At 37.0% G+C, this 25,979-nt stretch overlaps 1 protein-coding gene across 1 annotated transcript in view; it reads right to left on the bottom strand.

Annotated features, from left to right (window-relative positions):
* Window positions 1–11,894, bottom strand: part of LOC110021060 (heparan-alpha-glucosaminide N-acetyltransferase-like) — a 34,034-nt gene extending 22,140 nt beyond the window's left edge. The window contains exons 1-2 of the mRNA XM_020719391.1: window positions 11,717–11,894; window positions 2,825–2,962 (exon numbers count right to left, since the gene is read on the bottom strand). Of these exons, the coding sequence (XP_020575050.1) occupies window positions 2,825–2,962; window positions 11,717–11,878 (300 nt within the window). The 5' untranslated portion in view covers window positions 11,879–11,894. The remainder of the gene's footprint in view (window positions 1–2,824; window positions 2,963–11,716) is intronic.
* Between the last annotated feature and the right edge of the window lie 14,085 nt (window positions 11,895–25,979).

Below are 25,979 nucleotides of genomic sequence, written 5' to 3'. Positions count from 1 at the left end.
CCTCCCCGGGCAAAATCGACGTTCCGGACGCGTTGGCGCAGTCCATTTCGTCATCCGGGGTCGCTCAGACGACATCGTCGACAATCGGGTCAAAAACACGTCAAAATTCAAATTTCATAACATTTCAACCTGCGATCGATCGTCTCCAAAATATATTCGAGTCCTCGATAGATAACGGTGCAAGCGGTGCGAATTGTAGTGATCGGACGTGTCGGCTCTCCGAATTGCGAAGTTTGTGCGCGCGAGAATGCAAATTGTGCAAAAAGTCACCCTAAGGCTTAAAGATCCTATCGAGACTCATTTTGGGTTCCCTCATGTTGGTTTCACCCTTCTAAACGCTAGAAGTCGATACCACACACGCGAAACTCCAAAAGGGTACAGAAGTATGTTGAATTTCTAAAATGAGGTGGGTCCCATTTTTAAGGTTCTAGGATAGTCAAAGGGAGATTCGGCTAGCTAGATCCTAAACCCTAAGAGAAAGACTAGACCTCACTAAAAATGAGGTCAACACCCTCGACCTCCCCTAATATTGAATGCAAAAGCATCATGGCATATCCTCCTCTTCACTAGAATCATCCAACTGAAAAGGGTTCCGATTTTCCTCCCTCTCTCCTCTTTGAAACTCACTATCACGATCGACGGTGATCTCTCCATAGGTCCCTTCATCAATTTCAGTAAGTCTTTCATCAAGTCGGAGGATTTCCGGCTGCATCTCTTCCGTAGTAAGTTCCAGACCAGCTTCCAGCACTTGTCTCCTCAGTTGCATAGCTAAGCATTGGGTTTGGGAGGTGAAAGAGAGTGTATGGGGCTGATTTAGGGTTGCTGATATTAAAATTATGCAAGGAGAAATTAGGTTTAGGTTAATAGTTGGGTGTGAATTAGTGGGTTTAGGTCAATCTATGATAGAACTAGGGTTAGGCTAACTCTGATACCAAATGATACCGAAATTCAACAAACACGCAATAGAAAACAAATATTATTACTCAATCCAATGTCTAAAATTACAATAAACAATAGAGAAATCTAAAATTGCAACAAAACAACATAACACTAGAATTAGTTTTAAATCTAGGGCATAGGTGGTGTCCATTCGAGTTTGGACCTCCAGAGTGGTGGCAAGGGTGGCTAGCAAGCTGAAAACAATCGTAGAATGGTTTGTTTTGGATGGCAGCAGCAAGGAGGAAGGGCTTCAGTAAAGTGACAGGGAATGGTGCAGGAGAGAGTGGGAGAAGCGTGGAAGGGTATACACACCACTTAGAGATAAGATACAGCCAAAGAACCACTTGAAACCCTAGGATACAGCCTAGAAAGGGAAAAGAAGAAGCCGACAGTTGTCCCAAAGCAAATCACAAAAAAAGCAAACCCCAAACATCAAAGAAATACCTAAATAGACTTATTATTATTAGGAGTGTGCCTCACTCCAATTGGATGGCAACCCTAGGCATGGACAAGGCTAACCGTCCCTCCCTCAACCAAACCAAACCAATCTAGGTTCCCCCCAGCCCCCACGTCAAATAACTGTAGATTTCCCCAAAAGCAGGGAAGTCTTTCACACTCGGAACATTGTTCCCTTCGGCCCAATTTCTTTCATTTTTTATTTCTTTCCCATTTCTCTACTTCTAATTAGGTTAATTTCTATAAGGGAAGGGAACTATTTTAATCCTATTTTTTCATACTTGTAACTTTAGCTACGTTATTTGGAGATGTTTTCTATTGGTTTTCACTATTTGAGTGTTGTATCCTTGGATTTAATTCAAGTGATGTGTCTATAATCTGATAAAATCGAGATATTGACCTCTCTTGGAAGTCTGAAACCCTCCTTCGCCATCAAACATGTTGATTATTGTTGTTTGGCAAAGAAAACTGCTATTTATAGCAGAAAAATCTGTTGTGTTCCGATGTCAACCTGTTGTTGTTCACGCCCGATTTCAGTTAACATCTCACCTCACTCCCGTTATTTATACACCTTACCTATCTCATTCTTGTATTGTCCAACACAATCTAGGAGCCCTAGAACGGTGCAGTTAGATTTTGATTGATGCAAAAAAAAAAAAAAATGATTCTCTGTATGGTTTCGGCTCCCTTAAAGCCGTGTATGAGCTTTCTTCTCATCCCATCTTCTTTACTTTTCTTCAACAATTCAAGACATCAACAAATCATCTGTCGCATATCTATGCATCACCTTTATTTTGTTGCATTCTTCAACCATTGAATGCTCCGGAAAATCATATGTTACATCTCTTTTTTTTTTTTTGTTGCTTTTAAAATAATGCAACTAAAATATTTAGAAAACATTGCATCTTTCATGTGATGCATATTGCTATCATCATCCAGAAGCCATATCTGTTCAGAATTATTGTAGAATAAAACATCAGCAATCACTGCTTCTGCTTGAGCCATTTTCATTGTAGATGAGCTTGAAAGCCCAGATTTTCATGGCAAGCTTGTTCACCTCCTTAAGCTCATGCAAATAACACACTTTTTTAATATGTGAAAAGACGGACAAGAGAAGAATGCAACCTTATCATAGAAACAAACACGTGAACACCATTGTTCTGGAAAATTAACAAAGTAATTTTTTTTTAATTATAAAAGAATTTATATGTAAAGAAAATAAAATAAAGTACTTAATTTATAGAATTGATGGATGAGGATAGATTAGAAATCTAAAATTTTAAAATAAATTCATACCTAACTAAACGAAAAAAAAAAAAGAATCCTTTGTAGATCTACTATTTACCAAAATGTAAAGTAAGAGACAAGTATACTTATTGTAGAGATTATGTGCGAGTGTTTGGGTTTTAGGTAGAAACTTGACACATACCTTGTATACAAGTGAAAGAGATATCCCAGCAATAAACAGAAAAAATGGTGTCACAAAATCAGCCAATCGTACACCATGCCATGGAGAATGAGCAACAACAGGAAAAACAGGACCAGCATAATCGACAAAGATCATAAGCTGAAATTGGAATATGGAACTCAAGTTAGAGAACAAAATTTTGAGCTCGCGTGTGTCCAAGTAGTACAAAAAATCTCAAATTCAAACAGACCTTAACAAAAACATTTATTCCAAAATAAAGCAAAATTTGATCACAGAATTGGCATTCGCAACAGCAACATATTACAAAATTTCTAATAACACAATATTTAAATTAAACAGAAGAGCTGCTGATGGGTGGTGAGGACCCAAAATGACCATCGTGTAAATTTTTTTTTGTAGCAGTTGTCGTTATATTTTTCCAGTCATTGAGAGGTCACTTCCACTATAATGACTGCCTACGTGAGATAGTGTATTAGGTTTTACTATGGGCTATACTTGATCTTGAATGTACGCAGACTTCACCATTGTTGAAGGATTTCCTGCACTTAAAAGATGCCTCCTCTTTCAATTTACACAGCGTGTTTCATATGAGATTCATGTAATCTATTGCACACAGCATTAAAAAAGAAATATGATAACATGTGGTTACAAAAATCAAAACATAAATCTGAAATCATAATTGAATGTCTAATTTGAAAAAATAAAGTGTGAAGATTCTCCCATCATTACTGAAATAATAATAAAGATACATGCATAATACATGCGAAAACAATCATGTACCTTTAAACTATCAAAAAAGAACATGCATGAATACTTATATAAAAAACAAATAATTAGGTGGGGCATTTAGATGAATACTAGTGCAAACAAAAGCGAAAAATTAAGTGACTGCACAGACAACCTAATACATTTTTAGGGCACCTAGAAGATGTGAAGGAATACAAGAAAGAGGTAGGTAGGTTGTAGGAAGAGTGAAAAAAATGAGAGGACGGATGCCGACCGAAATCAAGAGAGAACAACAGAATGATAGCAGACTGGAAGCGGAAAATTGTATTTTTTGTAGTCAAACAGCAGTAGGCAGCAAATTGGCAACTGAAAGAAGTCTTCGAAGGTCCGGTAGAGATCATCACTTTGATCCTATCAGGCTACAGAAATATCACATAAAAAAAATCAAAAGATACAGCACTCTGATAGAGAAAACCAGGAGAAAAAATCTCGAAATAACCACAATGCGAAAATTCTCCAAAACCAAAAAATAACAACATCTAAATAGTTCCCTAAAATCAAATAACCTACATAGAAAGAAAACAAAATAAGAAAGAAATCAAAAAGAAAAAAGTATGCTGAAATAGAAGGAAAACAGGCGGCATTGCGTCAACATCCCCTGTAGTCCTGCAGTCGCATAATTGATCCGCGATCGGCAAGATCTGCAACTTGCAAAATCCTGCTTATAGCGTCCACGTCATTCTCCCCGGGAAGGCTTTAGGAATATATAGCTTCCGCTTATAGCGTCCGCTTCCGGGGTAGGAAGTGTTTTGCCTCGTCATTGGAAGCCTCTAGAATTGATCTATCACCACCATAACAAACATTTCTGAGATATCCCAACTGCAAGATTTATGCTCACATCCATTCCCTACAACTCTAAAACATACACATCATTCCAAAGACTTTCCTCATAAAATAGGTAGCAATGATTTTTTTGCACAATCAGAACTGAAACAGCAAATAGACGTATATATTTACAAACCAAACTCTGAGCAATTAAATATATAACATGTTTCTCCCACTCATACTCGGTTGGGTGCATCTAATAAACAAGTCTATCAGGAGGAACCGACCCTGGGATGAAATATAAAGCATGATAGATCACTCACAATAGCAATGAGTCAGGATGTCTAGCAACTCCTTCAACAAACGTTGATCCTTTCTTAGTATCGACTCTTCAAACTCACTAATTTCTAGAATAACCAATATTAGTCCTGTTAGAATAACCAATATTAGCCCAGTTGGAAGCTCTGTCATGGGCTCAATTGAAACCACCAGCATCTCTTCCTCATAGGATGGAAGTCGAGATCCTCTCTGACATCTTCATCCTTTCATGTGTCACTGTCAATTTCTTCAACTATTCCATATTCCGTGAAAGAGATCATTCTCTTGTTTAGGTAATCTAATGTACTGTGCCCAAAACCGTGGCATTTGAAGCACTTCCTGAATGAGACGGATATGAGAGTGATGGTTGGCTCCACTTATTCTCCACTTTGAACTAGTTTTTGCTTGAGTGGCATTTCGTTGGGTGTACTCTTGTTGTTTGAACCTAAAATTAAACCCTGGCTATAAAGTGTGGCAGTCAACCAATGAATTTGTTTCTCCACCTTTGAAACTCGGATCAGAACATCAAGTAATTTCCAATGGGGTTGTAACTATAACACATTGTCAATTCTCTTAGATATGGAGCTAGGGTGTTCTCCTCAGGCTCCACTAGCCTACACTTCAACATAAACTGATCAAACTTAGTGGTGTATTCTACCAAGAGATCGTACTATTATAAATGATAAAATCTCAAAAATATATCATGTCTGTAATGTGCTGCAAGTACTTGTGTTGCATCTCTGAATTCATCTTGAACCAGATAGTAATTTTTTTATTCTTTTTTCATTGTTGAAGATTCTTAAAGTTCTCTTACCATAAAGAAACATTTTTCTGTATCTTAGGGGTGGCTAACTTGACCCTTTTGTTAGGTGGAAAATCCTTATACTCAAAAACACATTTGAATCAATGCGACCATCAAAATTCAGTAAGTCAATCTTCACTCCAACATCGTCGCTTCTCCTCTGAAATTCCATGTCAAATTATCACGATGTCGGTTCTTCATTACTGAAAACTACCCTATGAAAGAGATATACTTCCTCCTCTTGATTTGTGAAATCATCGTTGTGGCTACGGATGACCTCATTGAATTTGTCTCCTCTCAAAGGTAGCAAGCCTCTCTTATAGTTAGATAATTCTCCACTGCATATCCTCCATGAAAATTCTTGGGCACCTAACTGAAAGTTTCTCCTCGGCTGCATTGTGTTATTTTCTCCTGATCAAGTTTTTAGTGAAGGTAGGATAACAAATCAAAGTTGGTCGGAGGCTTAGGTGTTGGTAGTAGGCGTCCACGTGAATTTTTGGTGAAGGCGGGAAGTTAGATTTTGAAAATTTAAACTTTTGGGGCTAGAAATTACGCTATGAATGATTTGAATATGGTGGAAAATTACTTTTGGAATTTTGGAATGGAATAAGAAAGGCAAAACCCTAAAAATTTTCGGGTTCGTCAGAACCTGATACTGGATGATATCGTTCTAGGACTCCTAAAAGCCGTGAATGAACACAAGAAAGAGACATGTAGGTTGTAGGAAGGGTGGTGGAAGTGAGAGGAGGGATGTCAGCTGAAATTGGGCGTGAACTGCAAAATGACAGCAAACCGGAAGCAGAAAATTGTTGTTTTCTACTATCAAACAGTAGTAGACGGCAAGTTAGACAATGAAAGAGGCTTTCGAACGTCTGAGAGACATCACCACTTTGATCCTATCAGCGACAGACACACTACCTTAAGAAAATCCAAAGTTGTGGCACTTTGATAGAGAAAACTATATATATATATATACAATAGCACAGCCAAAAGTTTCCAAAATTAGAAAACAACAACATATAACTAGTTACCTAATAGCAAATAACCTACTTAGAAAAAAAAGAAATAAAAAAGAAGCAAAAGGAATACAATATGCTAAAATAGATACAAATCAGGCGGCTCTCATGCGGCCTGTAGTCCCGCAATCGCAGAATTGAACCGCAATTAGCGGGACCTGCGACTTGTGGAATCCAGCCTGTAGCATCCCATCCCATAACCATAAACAATTAATAGAGCCAAGTGAAATTGGGCAAAAATTGCAAGACCCAAATAAGTTATCACTATATCAAAACTTTTGTACGTGATCCTTTATCTTCGTAAAGCAAAAGAAGGTATCACTCCATGCGCAAGGTTGAACTTGCCCTAAGAAGATGAAAGGTACAAATAAATAACAAGCAAGTACACTATGGCACCATAAGTGGTGCTAAGGTCAATGTTCAGAGCAGAACAAACCGAAATGGATTGTGTTCCAGAGATAATTAGTATGGATTTTCCAATGTGAACTTTTCTTTATTTTGTGTGCTTATGTAGTGATGAAAGGATTGTGGTTTGAACACTAAATAGATTTTTGGGGTCAATTTGTATTGTTACAAGTTACCGTCAATATTTAAATCTATTGTACATTACTAGTCTAAGTGTAACATGTTAATAACAAGTCAAACATAAAATGGATAGCAGGGAGGGATCAAGATTAGTCCTACATCAATAGCTTTGGTGCATTTGTACAGCATTTTGTTACATTTTCGGGGATACTTTCCTAAATTTACGAGGGAAAGGAATAGTATTCCACCAATTTTACTCTTCAGATTTCTCTCTCTACTGGACTTATTCATCCATCTCTCCATTAAGGGCTGACTTCAAGGAGAAACCAAGCAAATTAAAGGCATTCCATCAAAGAAGAAAAGAGATCGAGCAAGGTTAATGTCGAAGTTCATCAAAATCAAGATAGGAAAAGCAAATATTAATATTAAAAAAAATAGAAAGTTATAACCAATACACTTTAAAGGAAATATGCAACAACACGACATTCGGAAATCTAAAATAGCAACAAACATGACACCAACAATCAAACTATAGTGGATCTCTGGGTGGTGGTGGTGGTGGTGGTGGCCGTTGGGGGGCTTGGATAGGTGGTAGCATGGAGGTAGGTGGACTGGGCAGTGAAGAAACAGCAGCTAGGGGTGGTTATGGGCGGCAGGAACAGCAGCTGGACTGCGGGGAGGTGGTTTCAGCAGCTGGAACAGTAGCGCAGTGGCACGGAGAATGATTTTGGGTGGCTAGAACAGCAATGGCAGTGCAGGGGAAGTGCTAGAATAATAGCTAGGCTGCAAGGATATGATTCAGGTGGCTGGAACAGCAATAGACAGCAAGGAAAATGGCTTACAGAACTGCAGCAGCGAGGAAGAAGTCTGTGAGAAGGTGAAGGAAGGTGTTGGGATGGTAGAGCAGGTTGGCAACAAGGATAGCAAGTGGCTGGCTGCTGGAAGACGAGAAAATTGCAGTGAGAACAGCCAAGAGGGTTGTTTCTGGAATGTTGCAGCAGGGAAGGCAGCAGCGATGGCAAAGGGAAGGACACATGGAGAGGGTTGCGAAGGATAGTCACCACCTCGAGCGCGATATACTGCCAGAGCACCACTCATCCATCGGATACAGCCCTCAAAGGAAAATCTGAGACGCCGACAACTGTTCCAAATAAAACACACCAAAAACAAACCGTAGAACATCAAAAACAAAAATATATAATAATAACGTAGCAAGGAGTGGCCCAAGAGGGCCACCCAAATCCACAACAACAACAAAACCTGGACCGGTTCAGTCCAAACGTGAAAACTGAAGCCCGCATGGTCACATAAGGTTTTTGTGTTTGGTCCCTATGCACAAGATCACGGAAGGCGTCCCTAAACGAAGCACTCTCGCGTTCAAGGATGCCATCAATAAGATTTTATCATCAAAATGGTTCAAACGTCCATCTACACAATTCCATATTGCCAAATTGCATAATGAATCAAACCCCTAATCACCCATATTCATCTCTTACCATTACAAACCTCACACCATCAAATCACACAAAAAAGGAGGAGAAAAACATAACAAAATAAACCTCTAACTACAACCCTAGTCACTAGCCATAAGAAGTTGTTTATCTATTTGCATTAGATGATTGGCGCCAACAAGACTAAATTATGTAGGAAGAATCGATTAAGCCCATAATATGCATTACAAACACAAAAACTCCCATGTGAAGATACAAATTCCCATTATTTACTTTGGAACAAATGTTAACCGACTTAGAGTCTAAGATTGAAAAAGTATTATGGCTTTGTTTTAAATAAATGTTCCACATTACTATAAGCCGTATATATCATATACATTGCTAAGGGGTATCAAGAAAAGCATGTCCTACAATGATTAGTCAAAATATTGCCTAAAAGCACTTGAAGTAGTTACGGGATCATACAACTATAATGCATATGAGTTTCACGATCATGCATATGATCATTGTTCTTACTCTTATTAATAAGATAAGTACAATAGATCATATCATGAAGGTTTTTCTAATAACAATGAGTCATATTCCAACCATGACTACCATTTTAATCATCAACAACGTCATATTTTCAAGTATCTCACAAAGAAAATAATCGTTAAGGCATCTCAATATTAATACATTTGATCATGTCAACATTATTAAGTTTTCAAGTGTCCCCTGAAGAAAATGATTATCATTATTAGTATAAATCCTGTTATGGATATGCAGATGATCGTCCCATCTTTCCCCGTATCATATAATAATGATCGATCTTATAATACACCAAATTCTTGAAATCCAAAGGATTTAAAAAGTGTGTTGACATTGAAAAAATAGGAGAAAAATCTTCCTAGTAAGTTGGATTTGTGAATATATGGAGATATTTGAGTTTTGCACATAAGTTCGATGATGATGATCAATCATAAGTAATCAAGCTTTTCACGTAGCCTTAACCCACAATTATGCCTAAGATTATTCCAAAGCTCAAATCAAAGACAATGCCCAAGCCTATTGGTGAGATTACGATTAAAATACCTTCTATTACTACAAGTAGTGAGATGAAGAAATTGGTTGATCCACATATTATTCATATTCTTGCAAGTTTCTTCTCCAAATAAAGTTCTTACATGGATTTCACAATTATTTTTTACTTCCTCTTAAAAGGCACAACTTGAGTCTATGTCATCATTGTTACCAATACAAAACGATTATGAGACATTCTATGGTATGGTTTTTGAAAGATGCATAATGCATGGCAACATCTAAAGTCAAAGCCTCCAATTTCTATTTCACATGTACAAACTGAAGATTTAAGAGATGTTAAGGAAATAGTACCACCGTCTAATCCAACATGGATACTAGACTTCCAAAAAAGGGATTCCGCATAACTCTTCAACAAAAGAATTTGATCAACCTAAGAAAAATGATATACTAAAAGATAGGCTTCAGAATGACTCTATCCATTTCTATACTTGTCTAGCATTAAATTTGTTTTCGGACGCAATGGAGAAAAAAGAATTCATGTAGCCGACCCCACATAGTGGGATTAAGGCTTTGTTGTTGTATCTTTGTTTTAAATTAAATGATGGGTTTTAAGAACATATCTAGACTTAAGTTTTTTTTTTTTTAAGGAATGGTCAGAGGCTATTATACGAGTCATGGTCATTCCTCATGCGCCTAAGAATTCGAGTACCACACCCTACATTCGAGGGGAATCGAATCCCAGACTAAAGAGAAATTACAACTGATAAGTAGATGTCCGTGGCCAACCAACTGATCTAAGTACGCGACGTATATCTAGACTTAAGTATAAACCAAAATTTTAGACCATATTTCTATAAGAAATAAGTTATGAGGCGTATTTTAATAATAAATTACAAATCAAAAAATGAATTTGAGAAGATTCCTCACTTTGCGCCCCCCCCCCCAAAAAGGCAAAAAAAGGTTTCTACAGGAACCCAATCCTTGTTCTCTAAATCCTTGAGACTCTTAATTCTAAGAAATCCCAATCCCTCTCTCATGGTCTTCTCCTCTTTGTCAGTTTCTATTCAAACTTCCTCTCCATTTTTCTCCTTCCACGAGCTAAACTCATCCCTCTCTCAATTAAGGTTTAAATCCAAGGAAAAATCCAACAAATCAAAGAAATTCAATCAAGGAAAAAGAGCAAGACCAAACATTTTGATAATCAGCAAAAGCTCATCATCAAATTTTTACAACATAGGGAAATTCATATGTAACAAGCTAACTAAATTTTGTTATGATAAGAAAACTATTTTTATATTCAGAATATGACAAGTAGAATAATGAATGCGCGTGAAAATAGGCCGGTTGCACATGCAGTAGTGGCTTTGTGCAACAGCTTGATTTTGGCAGTCTTAAAGAGATTGTTGTACTCACCCTCAAAATTAGGTCTATTATACTCCTAATTATCAACGTAGCTTTTGTGGTCTGATAAGCAGGTTTAGGATTGGGTTTGATGTAGGATCGAAGGTCAAATCAATGTAGAATTTAAGTTTGGATTTAGGTTCAAATTTAAATTGGGTTTAGGCCTATTTGATTGTTTGATTTAGTAGTTGAATTTAAGGAAGAATGCATGTAGATGTATAAAGGCTTTGAAGATTTGTTTAATGGTTGATTTATGTATGGTTTTATTTAAACTTGATTTATATTTGATTTATGTAGAATTGAAATGCCTTAGAGCCTCATTACCTCAAGTTAGCTTTAAAGAGCCAATCCCAACCTTAGCTGGCGGACGGCCACCGAGCTGATTGAACAAAAATGATCAAACATAAAAAGGGGGGAAAAACTTCAATTTAATTTTCTGAATAGTGTTTCTGGGTAGATTAAAAACAATAGTAATAATAAATTGATACGCAGGCATAATCATTGCCATGAGACTCAAAAGTAGGCAGTTTAGTTTAACTCCACGACAACCTTCTTAAAATACTTTGAAAACCACATGCAGCCTTTAAGCTTTCATCTTCTCCAATTAATGCATAGTTACAAGTCGGGCGTTGCTTGTGTATAAACTCGATGAAACATGATTTTGCAAGCTTTTTCTTAGCCCGAAAATGCAGATCAAAGATTATCATACACTAAGTTCTCCGGACCATGAGAAATTAACAGTATCCAGCGAAAGGACAGACCAAGAGCCTTAGAGAAGCGAGAATAGAGAGAGATAGAGAGACAGTACAGCAATAGACAGGCCGCGAAAAACATCGAGTGAAGCGATACGACGTCCTTTTGCTTTGACCTCCACTGGATCCGCTTCTTCCCCTCCGCCTCCTCTCAGTGCAACGTATTCCGCCATTTCCGGTGCTCGCCGCCTTCCGTGCGACAGGAAAGCGCTAGTCATTTACATTCACACCAAACAAAACATTACTATTTGTATGTCTAACATCCTAAGCATATTATTTATACATTTAACACCATAAATTATTAAAATAACAAAAATAACACTTCCCGTCACTCACAAGGTCCCATCCAACTTCCTCTCAGCTCGAGTATCAATCGACTGAGCCGACTTCTACTTGACTTGGTATGAGCTTGCGAGTCAGATTTATCAAGTCAAGAGCTCGAGTTCATGTTTATTAAGGCTCAGCTCGTAGCTCAAGATCAGGCTCGACACATAATAAAATATTAACATATTAAATAAAAAAACTTATGCTTTCCAAATAAAAATAAAAAGAAATTGTATCAATTATTTATCAAAAATCTTATTTTTTTGGGAAGTGATAAAATTATTAAAAAATGTTACTTCAATTATAAGCTCAGTAAAGTTGTATCTCTCAGTATAGATTTATTTTCACACAGCTATCAAGGTTGGCTTTTCACAAAAAAAGCTGCTCGCCACCTTCTTGATCTCTCTCGGTGACTCTTAAAGATTAGCATTGTTTTCTATGTTTTTCCGGCAAGCTTCAGTCATGTTTCTTTTGACCAACTTCAAAATGCTTCGTGTCAAGAGCACTCCAGCTTCATAATAAAATGAGAAGACAAGGGCTCAACACGAGCTCGAGGTCGACTTCGAGCTGTCATTATGACATATGGGGTGAGCTTGAGTTTACCCCTAGTCCTAGCCAAAAGCTTGTGAACTCCATTTTTTGAATCCTAACTTATCTATGAATCAAATCTCAAGGAATAGAGCGTAAGAAATGAAAGAGAGACAGATAGAGGAGTGAACAGCAATTGACAATAAAATATCTTATCTATCTTATAAAATGATCTCCCTATTTATAGGGAAGTTGGTATAATATATTGATATTGTACTTTTGCCTCTACTTTAATAAGGTTGTATAATATATTATAGGAAATTTACATATATGAGCATGTCTCTAGGCAACTCTTTGGCTCGGCTGGCTAGTTTAGTATTGCTTTGGCTCGGTAAGGCCGGTCTGGTCTGCTAGGTTAAGTCAGCATTACCGGTCAGCTAAACTTGATTGGATTTGAATCGACAGGACGGATTCAAACAGTTAGACTTTTTTGATCATTTAATCTAGTCTGGTTGTACACCCTCAATTCCTTGACGATGAGCGCATATTGATGGAGCGAGACTAGACTATCCAGCAGAGGGTGAATCACCATAATTTAATAGGTAGCTCGTTACTCAACGACAAGAGCCTGTAGGATGACTATGAGACTTTGTTGTACTATCAATTATTGATCCCTTATAAGGATCCTCATGGGTGTCCGTAAGATGACTGATGATATTGAGAAACTTGATCTTTCCTCGGGTCGGGTCTACCAAAAGGTAGATTGTTGTCTTCAGTCAGCTTTCTTATGGTGGTTATCTCAAATACTTATAAATATTGTTTTAGTCTGATTGATTCAAATTTGGATTAATTGGTTACCCATTTGTTCTTTTCTTGAATTGGTTGGCATTCAACTTTTGCTCTGTACACCCAAAAATGGTCCGCATAAATTTTTAGATGAATGACAGTCCATATCACATATGAAAAAGCAACACGTCTTCATAAATACGACTAGCTGAAGACCAGCCAACCGAGAGCTAGCAAATCAAATGCAACCGACCAACCAAATGTCAGACGACCAAAGGGTCACCCAAGGCAATTTATGCTAACGACCAATCAAAGTCTAACCCTCAAACAATCACACAAGTATCAATACGAGGCTCTCTCAACAAATCCCCCAAAGATCTCTTAAGTTGATCGATTACCATACTCAAAACTAATTGGCTTCCCAGAGCAAAGACCGACTGATGTCTAGACAAAATATCCAACCGACTTGCCAAAGTGAAGGTCGCCCGGTCTCCATACAAAATGGTTCCAAAATCAGTTATAAATGCAAAAAGCAACACCAAAAGACAATAAGAACTTGTAATGCCCTTATTTAAGCAGGGGCAAGCTTGTAATTTTTCACTTTCTCCCTCTATCATTTATGAATAGGAAGATCATAACATGTGTTACGGGCTTTTGCCTCTCTTGGCTTTTGGACCTCCTTAGGCTCTTCTCTCTAGACCCAGAATGTTGGGAGAACTCTCTCCACTTCTCTCTTATAACTGCCAGTTACAATATATAAAATGAGTCACAAAGTTCGGGAATACCTAAGTTGGCCCCCATAGGACAAGTCTACGTCTGTTTTCTCCTTCTTTCTCCCTCTCTGTTTCTCTCTAATTTTATCTCATGATTTTTACTGTTCTGATCCTTGAGCATGCCTCACAGGTCAAATTTGGATTCAACAATCTAAAAAATATAGTGAGCGTGAAGCATGTTATTAACAAGAAGAAAAGTACCAGTAAGGAAAAATAAATCTCAAAGACACTCCTAACAGAAAGTATGCAAATGAGTTCAAGTAGCAATAGATCTGGAGTCAAAAAGCACGTTTTAGTTATTTTTTAGAGGATTTCACTAGGAGGTGAGTACCACTAAATGGATGGCCGGCTTCCGACAGTTGAAACAAGTCGATCGAGCATATATGCGCAACGCTGGGCCGATTTTAGGTGGCTAGCACCTAACTCAACGAATGAAGGTAATATCATCTTGAAACTTATTTCCGTGTCATGATGTATAAATCCTTTTAATGTTATCTATAGTTTAATTAACACTTGGGGAACTTGAATCCAAGAAGCAACGCCGACAACAATCTTAAAGAGATCTGATCAACAAAATAACCCACAACACTCCCTTATTGCAAGTCTTGTTCTTCAAACTTGAATTGGATAAAGCTCTATAGGTTGTTCCTTATCTAGTAGTGAAAAGCTCTGTGAAGGGTACATTGCAAATCACCCGAGCAACAAGACTTGATGATTTCCTACTCATTAGTGGCAAGCTCTACGAAGAGTGTGAGTCGATCGAGGTGACAATCCAACCAAGCAACCGAGACCTTGAAAAGTTTAAGGTCCAAGTCGGGTCACAATATCAAAAAAGGTGATTCATAGTGATGTCATAGATGTCCAAATGGTAGAAAATAAAAAAAGCGACCAACAATGATGCAAAAGTTGTGATCATCATCCAAACACAAAATTTAAGCCTCGATTTCAAGAATAAAAAAACCTTCTTAAAGATTAATGTGGATAAAGCTCTATAAATGGTTTCCTACCTAATATAGACAAGCTCCACAAAAGGTACAATGCAAATTAGCAAGGAAAAAAGTGTATCACCAACACATGTTTGATGATGTCTCGGTTGCAAAGATGAAGCTCTTCTCAAGTAGGAGAATGGCTCCTCTTCTTCTTCTCTCAAGTGTGAGAGGATGCTCTACCTATGCATGAGATGATTATTTCTTCCTTTCTCTAAAATCGAGTAGAAGCTCTCCTTTCAAAAGGAGACATTTCGTTTTCCCTTACTCTTGAAGTCTTCACCAAGCTCCCTCTCACTCTCTTCCAGAGATTAGTGGTGGAAGAGGAAGAAAACAAATTTTTGGTGTGAAAAATGGAGGGAAGAAGGAAAGAAAAGTTTTCTTCTTGAACTTTTTTTTCAATACCCTTTCCTCTCTTTCAAATCTCTCTCCCAACTTCACTCTTTTTTCAAAAAATGTAATAAAGAAGAAGAAGGAGGAAGCACTCTCAACCCATGGACGCAAGAAAAGTCAGGAAAGCCAGGAAGAAAAAGAACAATGAAAAAGAATAAGAAGTTTTTCTTCACCTAGGCTCTACTCCTCTATAAATATCCCTTTTTTTCCTCTATAGCTCTCTCTCAGTTTTAAAAATTACGGAGAATTCCTCTTAAAATGAGCTCTTCCTCTCTTTCTTTGCTCTGTTGAGATGGAAGTTCCCTTCCCCTCGCTTGCTGCTTCCCATGTTGATTTTCAGCTCGACACAACATGCATATTTGATCTTGTTGCAAGGAAATGGCTATTCTCCTCCTAAATCCTTTTGATCATTTCCAAAAATTACTTAAGGACCATGCAAAAATTTCCCTTGATGCTCCTTTCCATCCGAGCTCAAACAGCATGAGTCATCAAATTCGGCATAAGAAATTGGGTTGGGCACATATGCACCAGAGACTACAGGTGCTAGTCTCTCAGCTTCACAAATTCATTTGGGTCACTTAAGCACCAATGGGGGGAGCATAAGTGTCTCCCTCTCTGTGTGGGAGTGATCCCAAGCTCATCATGACGTATTGGCGCCATTTGGGGGTGCACCCCCTTCACTTTTTATCACACGGTTTATGCATGCTTAGGCACATATATTGAGTGCATAGGTGCCCACAGTACAATGGGACTCTACTTCTTGGGGGCATATGCGTCCATGGGTGGTGCATATGCGCTACTCCATAAGAAAATTTACTTTTTTTTGGTATTTTCTTCCTTTCTTTGTCAGGGCTACCGTGGTGGATTCCTATGGGTCCTCAGACCATCAAAAGACATCGAGGAATGAGATTAGGCTTTCCCACGTCCAAACAGACACTGGGGGTGCATCTATGGGGCAAAAATCTCCACAAAAAAATTCAAATTTTCAACTAGGTACTCGTAGCAAAATTTGATCGACCCAAACACTACAGAAAGTCATGCATCACTCAAATATGGCTTCATAGATCAAAATGAACAATATGGAGGAGTCTATTTGGGTATTTTGGTACCGACAAGCGTCCTAAACCCTTTGACGAGTAGATATGTCTGAAATTTGATTTTTTTTAAAAAATGTGTGTGGGAGACTTTGATGACTCCCTTTGGCCACTCTCAAGCTCTAAATGTAAGGGATCGAACACCAAGATAGACATTAAACATGTCTCATGTTGGAATTAACGCCACCTCATGGTGAGTTCTCCCAGGTGGGGCTAAATCGACACCAATCCTAGTTCTGTGCTCTAGGCACATAGCAGATGGTCCAAAAGGATGTCCTAGGCTACGGGAAGCTGTAAATAGTATTGTAGCACTTGACCAGATACCGACACATATGAAATCCAAACGTGATGCCAACAAAGGACTCCCAACAAGTATGTTATGCCACTGATGCATGATGCACTTATTGGAAGCATCCTAAAATCTTCCTAAATGGTTGGAACGTCATCCTAAGGAGAAAATAAACAAATGAATCAACCAGGCCAGGTTTACTGGATAGAGTATGACTGAGGTGATGGCTATACTATGAAGGGAAATGTTAGGATTCACATCCAATCCCAAGAGCCAATCAAAATATATAGACCCTAATTAAATGAGGGAAGGGCGCACTATGACTCATATCTGAACGAAGTGGTAAACTGGGTGGCTAGGTTCGAAAGGAATGCACGAGGGCTCATATCCTATATGAGGGCTAGCGAGAACAAACTGATCCAAAAAGAGGGAACTAGGAATTGTGTCTTCCTTGAGAACTCGGCAAGCCAAATTTCTCGCATACAAACAATTTCTCTTATGCAGAAAAAAGTAGTTAAGCAAGTTGTACCAACCAAAAGTGTTTAACTCTAAGGCTAAACTCAAACATATCCCTCAAAGGGGAATCTAACACACTCATTTATGATGAGTGGGACAAGCAATATCCACCACACTCCTTTATGATGGGTGGGATATGCTAGTGCAAACCCACATGAAACGTGTAACTGAAAAGTTATGTTTAAAAAATGCAAAAGCCTCTCTTACACTGATTATTGGTGTCGGGTATAGGCCACTCTAAGGGAATTACACCTTGCCTGGATAACAACCCAACAATCAGTTTTAAGAGATGCACAAGTCTTCACCTACACATAACAAGTATCAATCAAAATCGACCTAAGTATATCCCTTAAAAAGAAAATCGCCACGGTCATTAAAAATGAATGGGACAAGGGTATCTACCATGCCCGTCTTATGATGAGTGGGATAGTAAAGGTTCTAACCTATATGAAGTGGGTAACCGAGAGAAAAGTAATATTGATAGCAGGAATTGAATGAGATCCATCAACATCAATAAGCAAGTGGCCTTCTCTTTCATTGACTTTCTCAATCACGAATGATCCCTCCCATATAGCTCAAATTTCCCATGTCTTTGACGGTGGGTTGCAATTAGGTGGCACAAAACCAACATTTTTGAAACCTTAATATTCAATTTTCAATTATTGGTTTTGTCTGAATTTTTTTCTAATCAAAGAAGGCAAAATTTGATTAATTTTCTTATTATATTTTAGGGGCATTTGCATATATACCACCCATTTCCTTTGTATTTATATATATAACACCTAAATTCTACTTTTTTACATTTATAACACCCAAGTCTGTCATGACATTAAAAATACAACCATTTTAACTTTAAAAAAAATGAAATACACCTTGTCGTACATAAGTAACGTGGCATTAATGTAAAAACTCAAGTATAGGTGTTAGATATGTAAATCCGTAGGAATTAAGTGGTTTGTATGTAAATCTTCCAATACTTTAATTTCATGAAAAAAAAAAAATTTACATATATGTAACATTTGATTAAAATAAATGGAAAATTCATGAAATAAAATTGATATTATATATTTAAGACATGTAATTCATAATGTTTGTTTATAAGCAAAATCCAACAAACAATTAAATTTTGATTTATTCATAACCAAAGAGTTTAAATCAGTGAAGTAGTTTTGGTTTTATCAAAATTTTGATTGGTTTGGCTTTTTCGATTTTTTGAGTTGGCTGCAATATATTTGACCAGTTTGCAAACCAATCCAACCGAACATACTGAATGCTTACTCCTATTTATCTTCAACTATTACTGTAACAATATATGACCAACTTACGCTATTGTAGTCGCCAATTATGATCTCTATGGGCAACTGATGATATTGTAGCTTCCAACCACAACCAGTGTGGCCAACTACTATCTGTGCAACAACCAATTATGACATTTATGATTAACTACTATTGTTACAACGTCCAACAATAATTTTTATGGCCAACTGTCACTATTGTAGCCACAGACTACGACTTTCACGATCAAATGCATTTATTGTAACACAATTACATATATTAAATCTAGATGACTATTGCACATTTGTAATTATTAACACTGTAATTTCATCTTCTTTAATTCAGAAAAAAAAAGTAGACTTATGTACTTATAATCATATAGTGGATTACTTTGACTGCACTAGACCCTCTAAATTTTCCTCTTTCGAGGATCTTTCCACGTAAAAATTAGTCTAGTGTCTCTTCTTGCTATTTTTTTTTACCCGTGTATGTAGAATTTTTATTCAATGCTAAAACACTAAATTATCACTCTGCTGTCATAAATATTTTGGAACGCAACAAATATATCAACTATTAAATATAATTTAATTATTTTTTTTTTTCGTAAATTAGCATGAAAATTCATAAAATTCCAACCATCAAAATTGATTACTTTATATTCCTTAAATTGACAATTTCTTACATTCAAATAATAGTATATTCTCTTATATTAATACTATCTAGTTAATATCATACAATAATAAGGGCTAAAAATCAATATAGAAAATGAAGAATACATCAAGAAACATCGTAAATAAACATTTGCCTGCCAATAGTTTCTGACGTAATTTTTATTCAATGAAAGCACCCTCACTCAATTATGATGAAACCACGCTGAAATGTCCCAGCACCATGTCGATACCTTGCCACGAACCAGTAACCTATTGACACGCTCACCTTCTTAACTTTGTAATCCAGTGTCAATTGTCGAGAGACACAATTATGATATTATTGCAGCCAAAAAATCATGGTCTTCGTAAAAATAGAAGCATAATCATGAAATCCTTTTATGAAATCATACACGTAAATAAATTATAAATTATAAATTATAATAATCATAAAATAAATTTAGTAACCACATATATTCATTCTTATTAAATTATATGTTGATTAGAATATTTTTCTAAAGTCATTAATTATGGAAAAATTTTCTGTCCAGACTCCGGACGTAGCTCTACGTGCAAACTCTCAGTAATATACCATCATGTGTGTTACATCGGGCCCACATAAGAAAATATTAAAGTGGAACCGTGAACTTTGTAATGATTCAAAATAACATCAACGGTTTCACTTTAATAACTTTCCCGAAATAACACCATGGATATTATTTTGGAGTTATTTCTCGGTTATTGAAGATAAACTTATATGTTCTACTTCAGTAATACCGAACTAACTAAAAAATAATCCCGAGATAAGCTCCGCGGTGTTATTTCGGAGTATTGGCGGATGTTATTTCTGGGTTATTTCTAGTTTATTTTTGGGTTATTGAATTGGAATATATTGATTTCTTTTCAATAACTTTGAAATAACATTCACAGTCTCACTTCAATAACCTCGAAATAACGACATATTATTGTAGTCAGCGGAAACAAAATTTTTTTTCATTAATTATACAGCTAGGAAAAGTCTATATATATCTGCTCACAAAACCAACATTTTTACTCCAATAGGCTTGGAACATGGAGGAAGATAAGAAGAGGAGGAAAATAATGGATTCAGAGGCATTGGAGGCCATCGCTTTTGCTGTCGCGGCGTCCATTTTCATCTCCGGCCTAAAAGCTTTCCTTCCTTCTGTTTTCTGGCGATGGCCGGACAACTTTCCCGCCACCGCTCCTTCGCCACTTCTCTTCCTCCTCCTCCACCTCACCGTTGCTTCCATAGTTCTGGTCTCTACTCATCAAAACTCAGTTATTCTTGCTAACCTTCGACATAGCCGCAGTAAAAGGAAGAAGAATAGCTGGGAAGAAGGAGAAGCAGAGGAGGAGGAAGGTGATGCAGAGGAGCTTAATGCCAAAGTGGAGGCTTTTATACAGGAGTTCAGGGAGCAGCTTAGAATCGAGTCGCTTTCTTCTTCAAATCTGTAGATATGCTCATTTATTAAATGGCTCATTCCATGGAGTCTATGCCTTTAATTTTAGCATAATTTTATCAAAATTTTCTTATCCGTTATCACTGTCCATTAATTGAAAAATTATTCCATACGGGTGTTCGATCCTGACCGTAAATAAGGTGTTCTACGGTCAGGATGTATTACGTAACATAATAGAATACTTCTTTAACTAAAATTTTGTCCGCCTAAATTCTCTTTATGAGGGTCTAATGAGCTCTCTAATATGTTTTTTTCCATATTAGTCATTTTGAGCTCAATTTGTTTAGCTAACATTCAAGTTGTTATTTCTTACTTATCAATATTACATTAGTTACTATATATAAAAATAATCACCACACAAATCTTGAGGAAATTCAACTGATCTCGCTGAGCATACACTGAAGGATTGCATCAAGAGTTAGAATATGGATACGCTAAATATGGTTCCCTTCGGTTGGAACTACTTGCTAATCTAACAAAAACTCTATTGAACGAAGGAGCAAGATGCACCAAATCCGAGGGGTACGTAGACAGTGATAGCTAGTTTCCTCGAATGATTTCAGGATTCTTCACAGAGATGACAAAAATGCACCCCATTAGAGCCTCCTTATATAAGAAGAGTTGTCAGTCAGATTATTGTGATACATCTTCTGCTTGATGGTCTAAGGTCACCCTAACGACAAGTGAGTTTCCACCAAGGATTTTTTCAGAAAGTCGATCGAAGACAGTCTAGCCAACCGAAGACAGTCTAGTCGACCGAATGATTGTTGAACGACTGAATTACCACACTAGCAGCTCATTAAGTGACTTTCTATTTATGTTTTACAAATATGGAATGGTGCCAAAATCAGTTAATGATCCCGAAGTCAATTACAAAAATGAAGATGTGTATTAATTACGTGTTATAATCTTATTAAAATATGCATAAATATGTAAATTATTAGATATCTCATATAATCTATAAATAGGGGATTCATTTCTTCAACAAGAGACAACTGAACTTATTCTTTGAGAACTTTATTATTATACACTATCATTCTCTTTCTTTTTCTCTCTCTTGATTCCTATCATCTGTCAAACGCTCTATTTCTTGGGTGTGATCTATAGGCTAAAACTTCCTCTGCATGGCAATCAAAATAAAAGAAATGAAGGCTCCAAATAATATCTTTTTCTCTCTCTTGATTCCTATCATCTGTCCAACGCTCTAGTTCTTGAATGTGATTCATAGACTAAAACTTCCTCTGCATGACAATCAAAATAAAAGAAATGAAGGCTCCAAATAATACAAATATATTGATGATGTGATTAAAACAGCAAAAGTAATTTTCACAACTAAAATCCTAAGGCTTTTTCTCTACAAACATGCCAGCTACTATGTTGATAACATGATTGAGGTTAGACCTGGGCATTCGGCGGTCGGCCCGACGGGATCACGATAAGCCCACTCAAAATGTGCGGGTTTGGCTATGAAATAATTAAAATTTTGCAGGCTCAGTCGGGCCTGAGCTCATTTTGACTTGGTCAAAGTCTGAATGAGCCTGACTCACGCCAAGCTGGTCTGGTCTCATAAATATATTTCACGTTTGCAAGCTTTTGAGATGATTAATTTATTCAACATTTCTCCTTTTTTTCCTAACCATAAATTCTGAATTTTATACTAACACCAATCAAATCATTTGTATCACATAAAAATTATCACATTTAATATTTTTTTTTAAATGAAGTACAAGTTTCATACATATATAAGATGACAAATATGCAAAAATTGAAGTTCAAGTGTTAGATATGTAATTAAACAGAATTGATGAGTAGCATGCATGTAAATCTTTTTTTTGTGTTATTTTACTCAACTCCTTTGTATATACATATCGAGATGTTCTTAGTTTAAAATCTCAAATATTTCGTATGTATATATTCGTTATTAAATTTACTTAAACATAAAAGAAAAATTTGTATATATAAAATCAACTTAAAACTCTTATCGCACATCATTTCATGTTTCATGCGCTCATATTACATATATTTTTTTAATAGTTTAAATCAATAGCATGATTTCGGAAAAAAAATGTTAAAGATTTTATTATTTATTTATTTTTTCATATAAAAAATCACTTCTCTTTTAAAGCTCATGGCAGCCTGCGAGTCGACCTGACCCATTTAGTGGATAAGCCTAGCTATGAAATTATAAAAAGAATCTGGGCTTAAGCCCGGCTAGATACTGCTTTGACTAGTCAAAGCCAAAATAGGCCCGCCCCATGAAAAACTCGACTTGCTCAAATCCTAGGTCTAAGTGAGATTGATAATCGCACTGCAATTCAGCTTAAAACTTCTCTACCTGATATAAAACATCAAGAAATTTCTCTTTCTTCCTCCACATTTTTTAAAAGTTTTTTATATCTTATCATCGAGGATCATATTATTTTAGATATCATATTAGTGCTAAATTTATATATTTTACATAGAAAATAAAATCACACTAATCTCGAGAAAATTCAACAGATGCACAAAGAGGATACCAAACGATTACATCGAAACAGTCAAAGTACAGATGCGTCAAGCATCATCCATAAGGTCGGATCATGGGTGGGCCAACAAAAAAAAGAATATCTGAACGAAAAAAATATTGTGTTTCTAATCTAAGGGACAGTCGTGTGTTTTTAACCCTCTTAACCAAATTCTGAAATCCCTTGTAGAGAGAACCAACGGTCGCTCCATAGAACAACTTTTCAACCCTCTACGAAAACCTTTTTTCGAAAGGAAAACTACACGTAAAATTACGTTGACACACTTTTTTCCTGAATGCCTAAGTTCATCCTAAGGATAAGAAGATTTTTACGAAGGATTCCCTTAAAAAGGCTACCCGACCAACGAACTCTCAACTGACAAAGGAATTTTAGTCGATCAATCGATTATCATTCAACCAAATGTAGTATCTGCAGATTATTAATACCCTGCTCCAAATAGTTATGAATGCAAAATTATGCCAATGAATATTACAACTATTAAAAGATCCTAAAGTCAATTACAAATATGTAAAGGTGTAATGACATATTAATCACTTGTAACATTCCTATTTAAATGGGGACAAATATATAACTTACTAGACCTCCCTGTAATCTATAAATAGGGGGGTCATTTCTTCAAGAGAAGACTACTAAGTTTATTTCATAAAAACTTGTGTTGTTGGGTGCTCTACTTCTTTCTCTCTTTTTCTCATACTCTTCACATCCATACAATGCTCTATTCCTTGGTCGTAACCCAGAGGACATTTTGAGATTCAACATCCTAAAAGATGCGGTGAGCATGAAGTCATGTCTTCAATAAGAAGAGCAGTTTGTTATTGAGAAAGTACCTGGTTGAAGGAAACTTCTAACAAGGATTCCATTCGAGAATTTGTGGAAAAATAAATTCAGGAACACCAAGACCGAATAGCAGGATGGATGACAAAACTGACCCGCATTGTGCTTGAAGGGAGAGCACCTGATCTTCCATAACGAAATCCTCAAGCACCTGAACTCCAAGGCCATCAGATGACCCATGAAGCTAAACGTGTTGAAGAATCCCAATACCAATAGAGTATTGGGTCCAAGTCACGGAGCATCCTACAAGTGGGGCTTCTTATGTATACCAAATATTGGGACACATTCTCTAAATAGATTATTGATGCAGTGTCTCCCGAGAAGTTCAAGGTTTCATGTTTAGAGCCCTACAAAAGGTCGGAGTGATCTAGTTGATCGGACTGCCTCCTTGAGTGAGTTATATGATTTTTAAAGTTTGTGATGCTTTTAAATGTCAATTATTCTACGCTTCACTAAGAGATTCAATCCTCAAAAGGTCTGGTGGACTCCCGATAGGAATTATCTCTTCCTTTCATGAGTTCAAGAAGCTATTTACGATTCAGTTCACTAGTGCTCAAAAGCCCCGAAAGGCTCAGAGGCTTTATGACACATCAAATAAGGGCCAAATGAGAGCCTTTGGACATACATCACTCTGTTCCAAAGAGAGATGCCAGAAGTGTAAAACCTAGAGTCTGTGGTAGCAAAGACCGCCCTAACGCAGGTGCTAACAAGTTTCCAATTTAAATACTGCCTAGGTTTACGCAAACCAGATACTTTGGTTGAACTTTTAGAGTTAGCCAATGACCATAATGCAGTGGAAGAATATGCCAACTCGTCTATTTCAAAGGGTGAAAATTTTTGACCACCGCTCGAAAAAAAAGGGCTCAGAAGATGACGGGTGGTGCGAGAAAGATGGCCCAAGCTCGAATGGAAAATGCGATGGTCTTCAGGCTTGATAGCTTGCACCGTTTCCCTCTGGGAGCTCAAGCTAATCACCGAGCCATGACAAAATGCTTTCAACAAATGTCATCTTTTAAGATGCCACTCATGGTTCAGTTCAACCAACACCATGATCCTATCTTGATTTGTGAGAAAAATTTGATCGACCATGTCGCAGTATCTCAAAAAACTATCTTGGCATGCCAATAGTACTCCTCGACCTCTAACAAGACTTCCTATAATGCGACCAAGTGATTATGCAAATCGTCTTGCTTGATAGTATGGATCGTTTCTAGTGCAAGCAAAGCTCCCTGCCAATTAATACATCAAGCCTCAGAGTACCTTCATTTGGAGTAATATTGCTTTAGGATGTGGAACAACATCTCCTTCTGAAGTTTGGTTGGCAGCTGGTGCGACCGACTTCATTTTGGGCTTAGCATTGCCATCACCCCAATTTCGAGCCTTCCGCAATTTTCGTCTCATGCTTTAAAAACAAAAATAGATTGTACTCAGTGAGGAAATAAACTTCAATCAAGAAAAATAATGTTGCATTACCTTCGAGGAGCGGACTGACATCATTTTTGGTCTGAAACTTTGCCTTCTTCAATATGACCACTTGAAGGAGCATTGTTAGTTGAAAGAGATTCTCTAAAGGCAGATGCCAAAGCAACCCATTGAACAACAAACAAATATGCATTTAAGTCAAATATGGCAATTCATGCAAATTCATATTAGTTTGAAAGCACATCCGATCAAGAAACATAGTGCTCTCAGCAACGAAGCTAGCATTAGTAAAATCCATGGAATCTAGTTCCTTCTGCCCTCAAAACAAGTCAAAGGACTGAAATTCTACCGGTTCATTCATATCAAGGAAAATTTTTTCCTGAAAGGTAAATTTCAGAAGGAGGCAGCAGCGTCCTGACGTCTAGTGCAACCTTCTCCACTTACCC

Source organism: Phalaenopsis equestris, unplaced genomic scaffold, assembly GCF_001263595.1.
Source record: "Phalaenopsis equestris unplaced genomic scaffold, ASM126359v1 Scaffold000118, whole genome shotgun sequence".
NCBI classification, from domain to species: Eukaryota; Viridiplantae; Streptophyta; class Magnoliopsida; order Asparagales; family Orchidaceae; genus Phalaenopsis; species Phalaenopsis equestris.
This window is presented reverse-complemented; position numbering and strand designations above follow the sequence as displayed.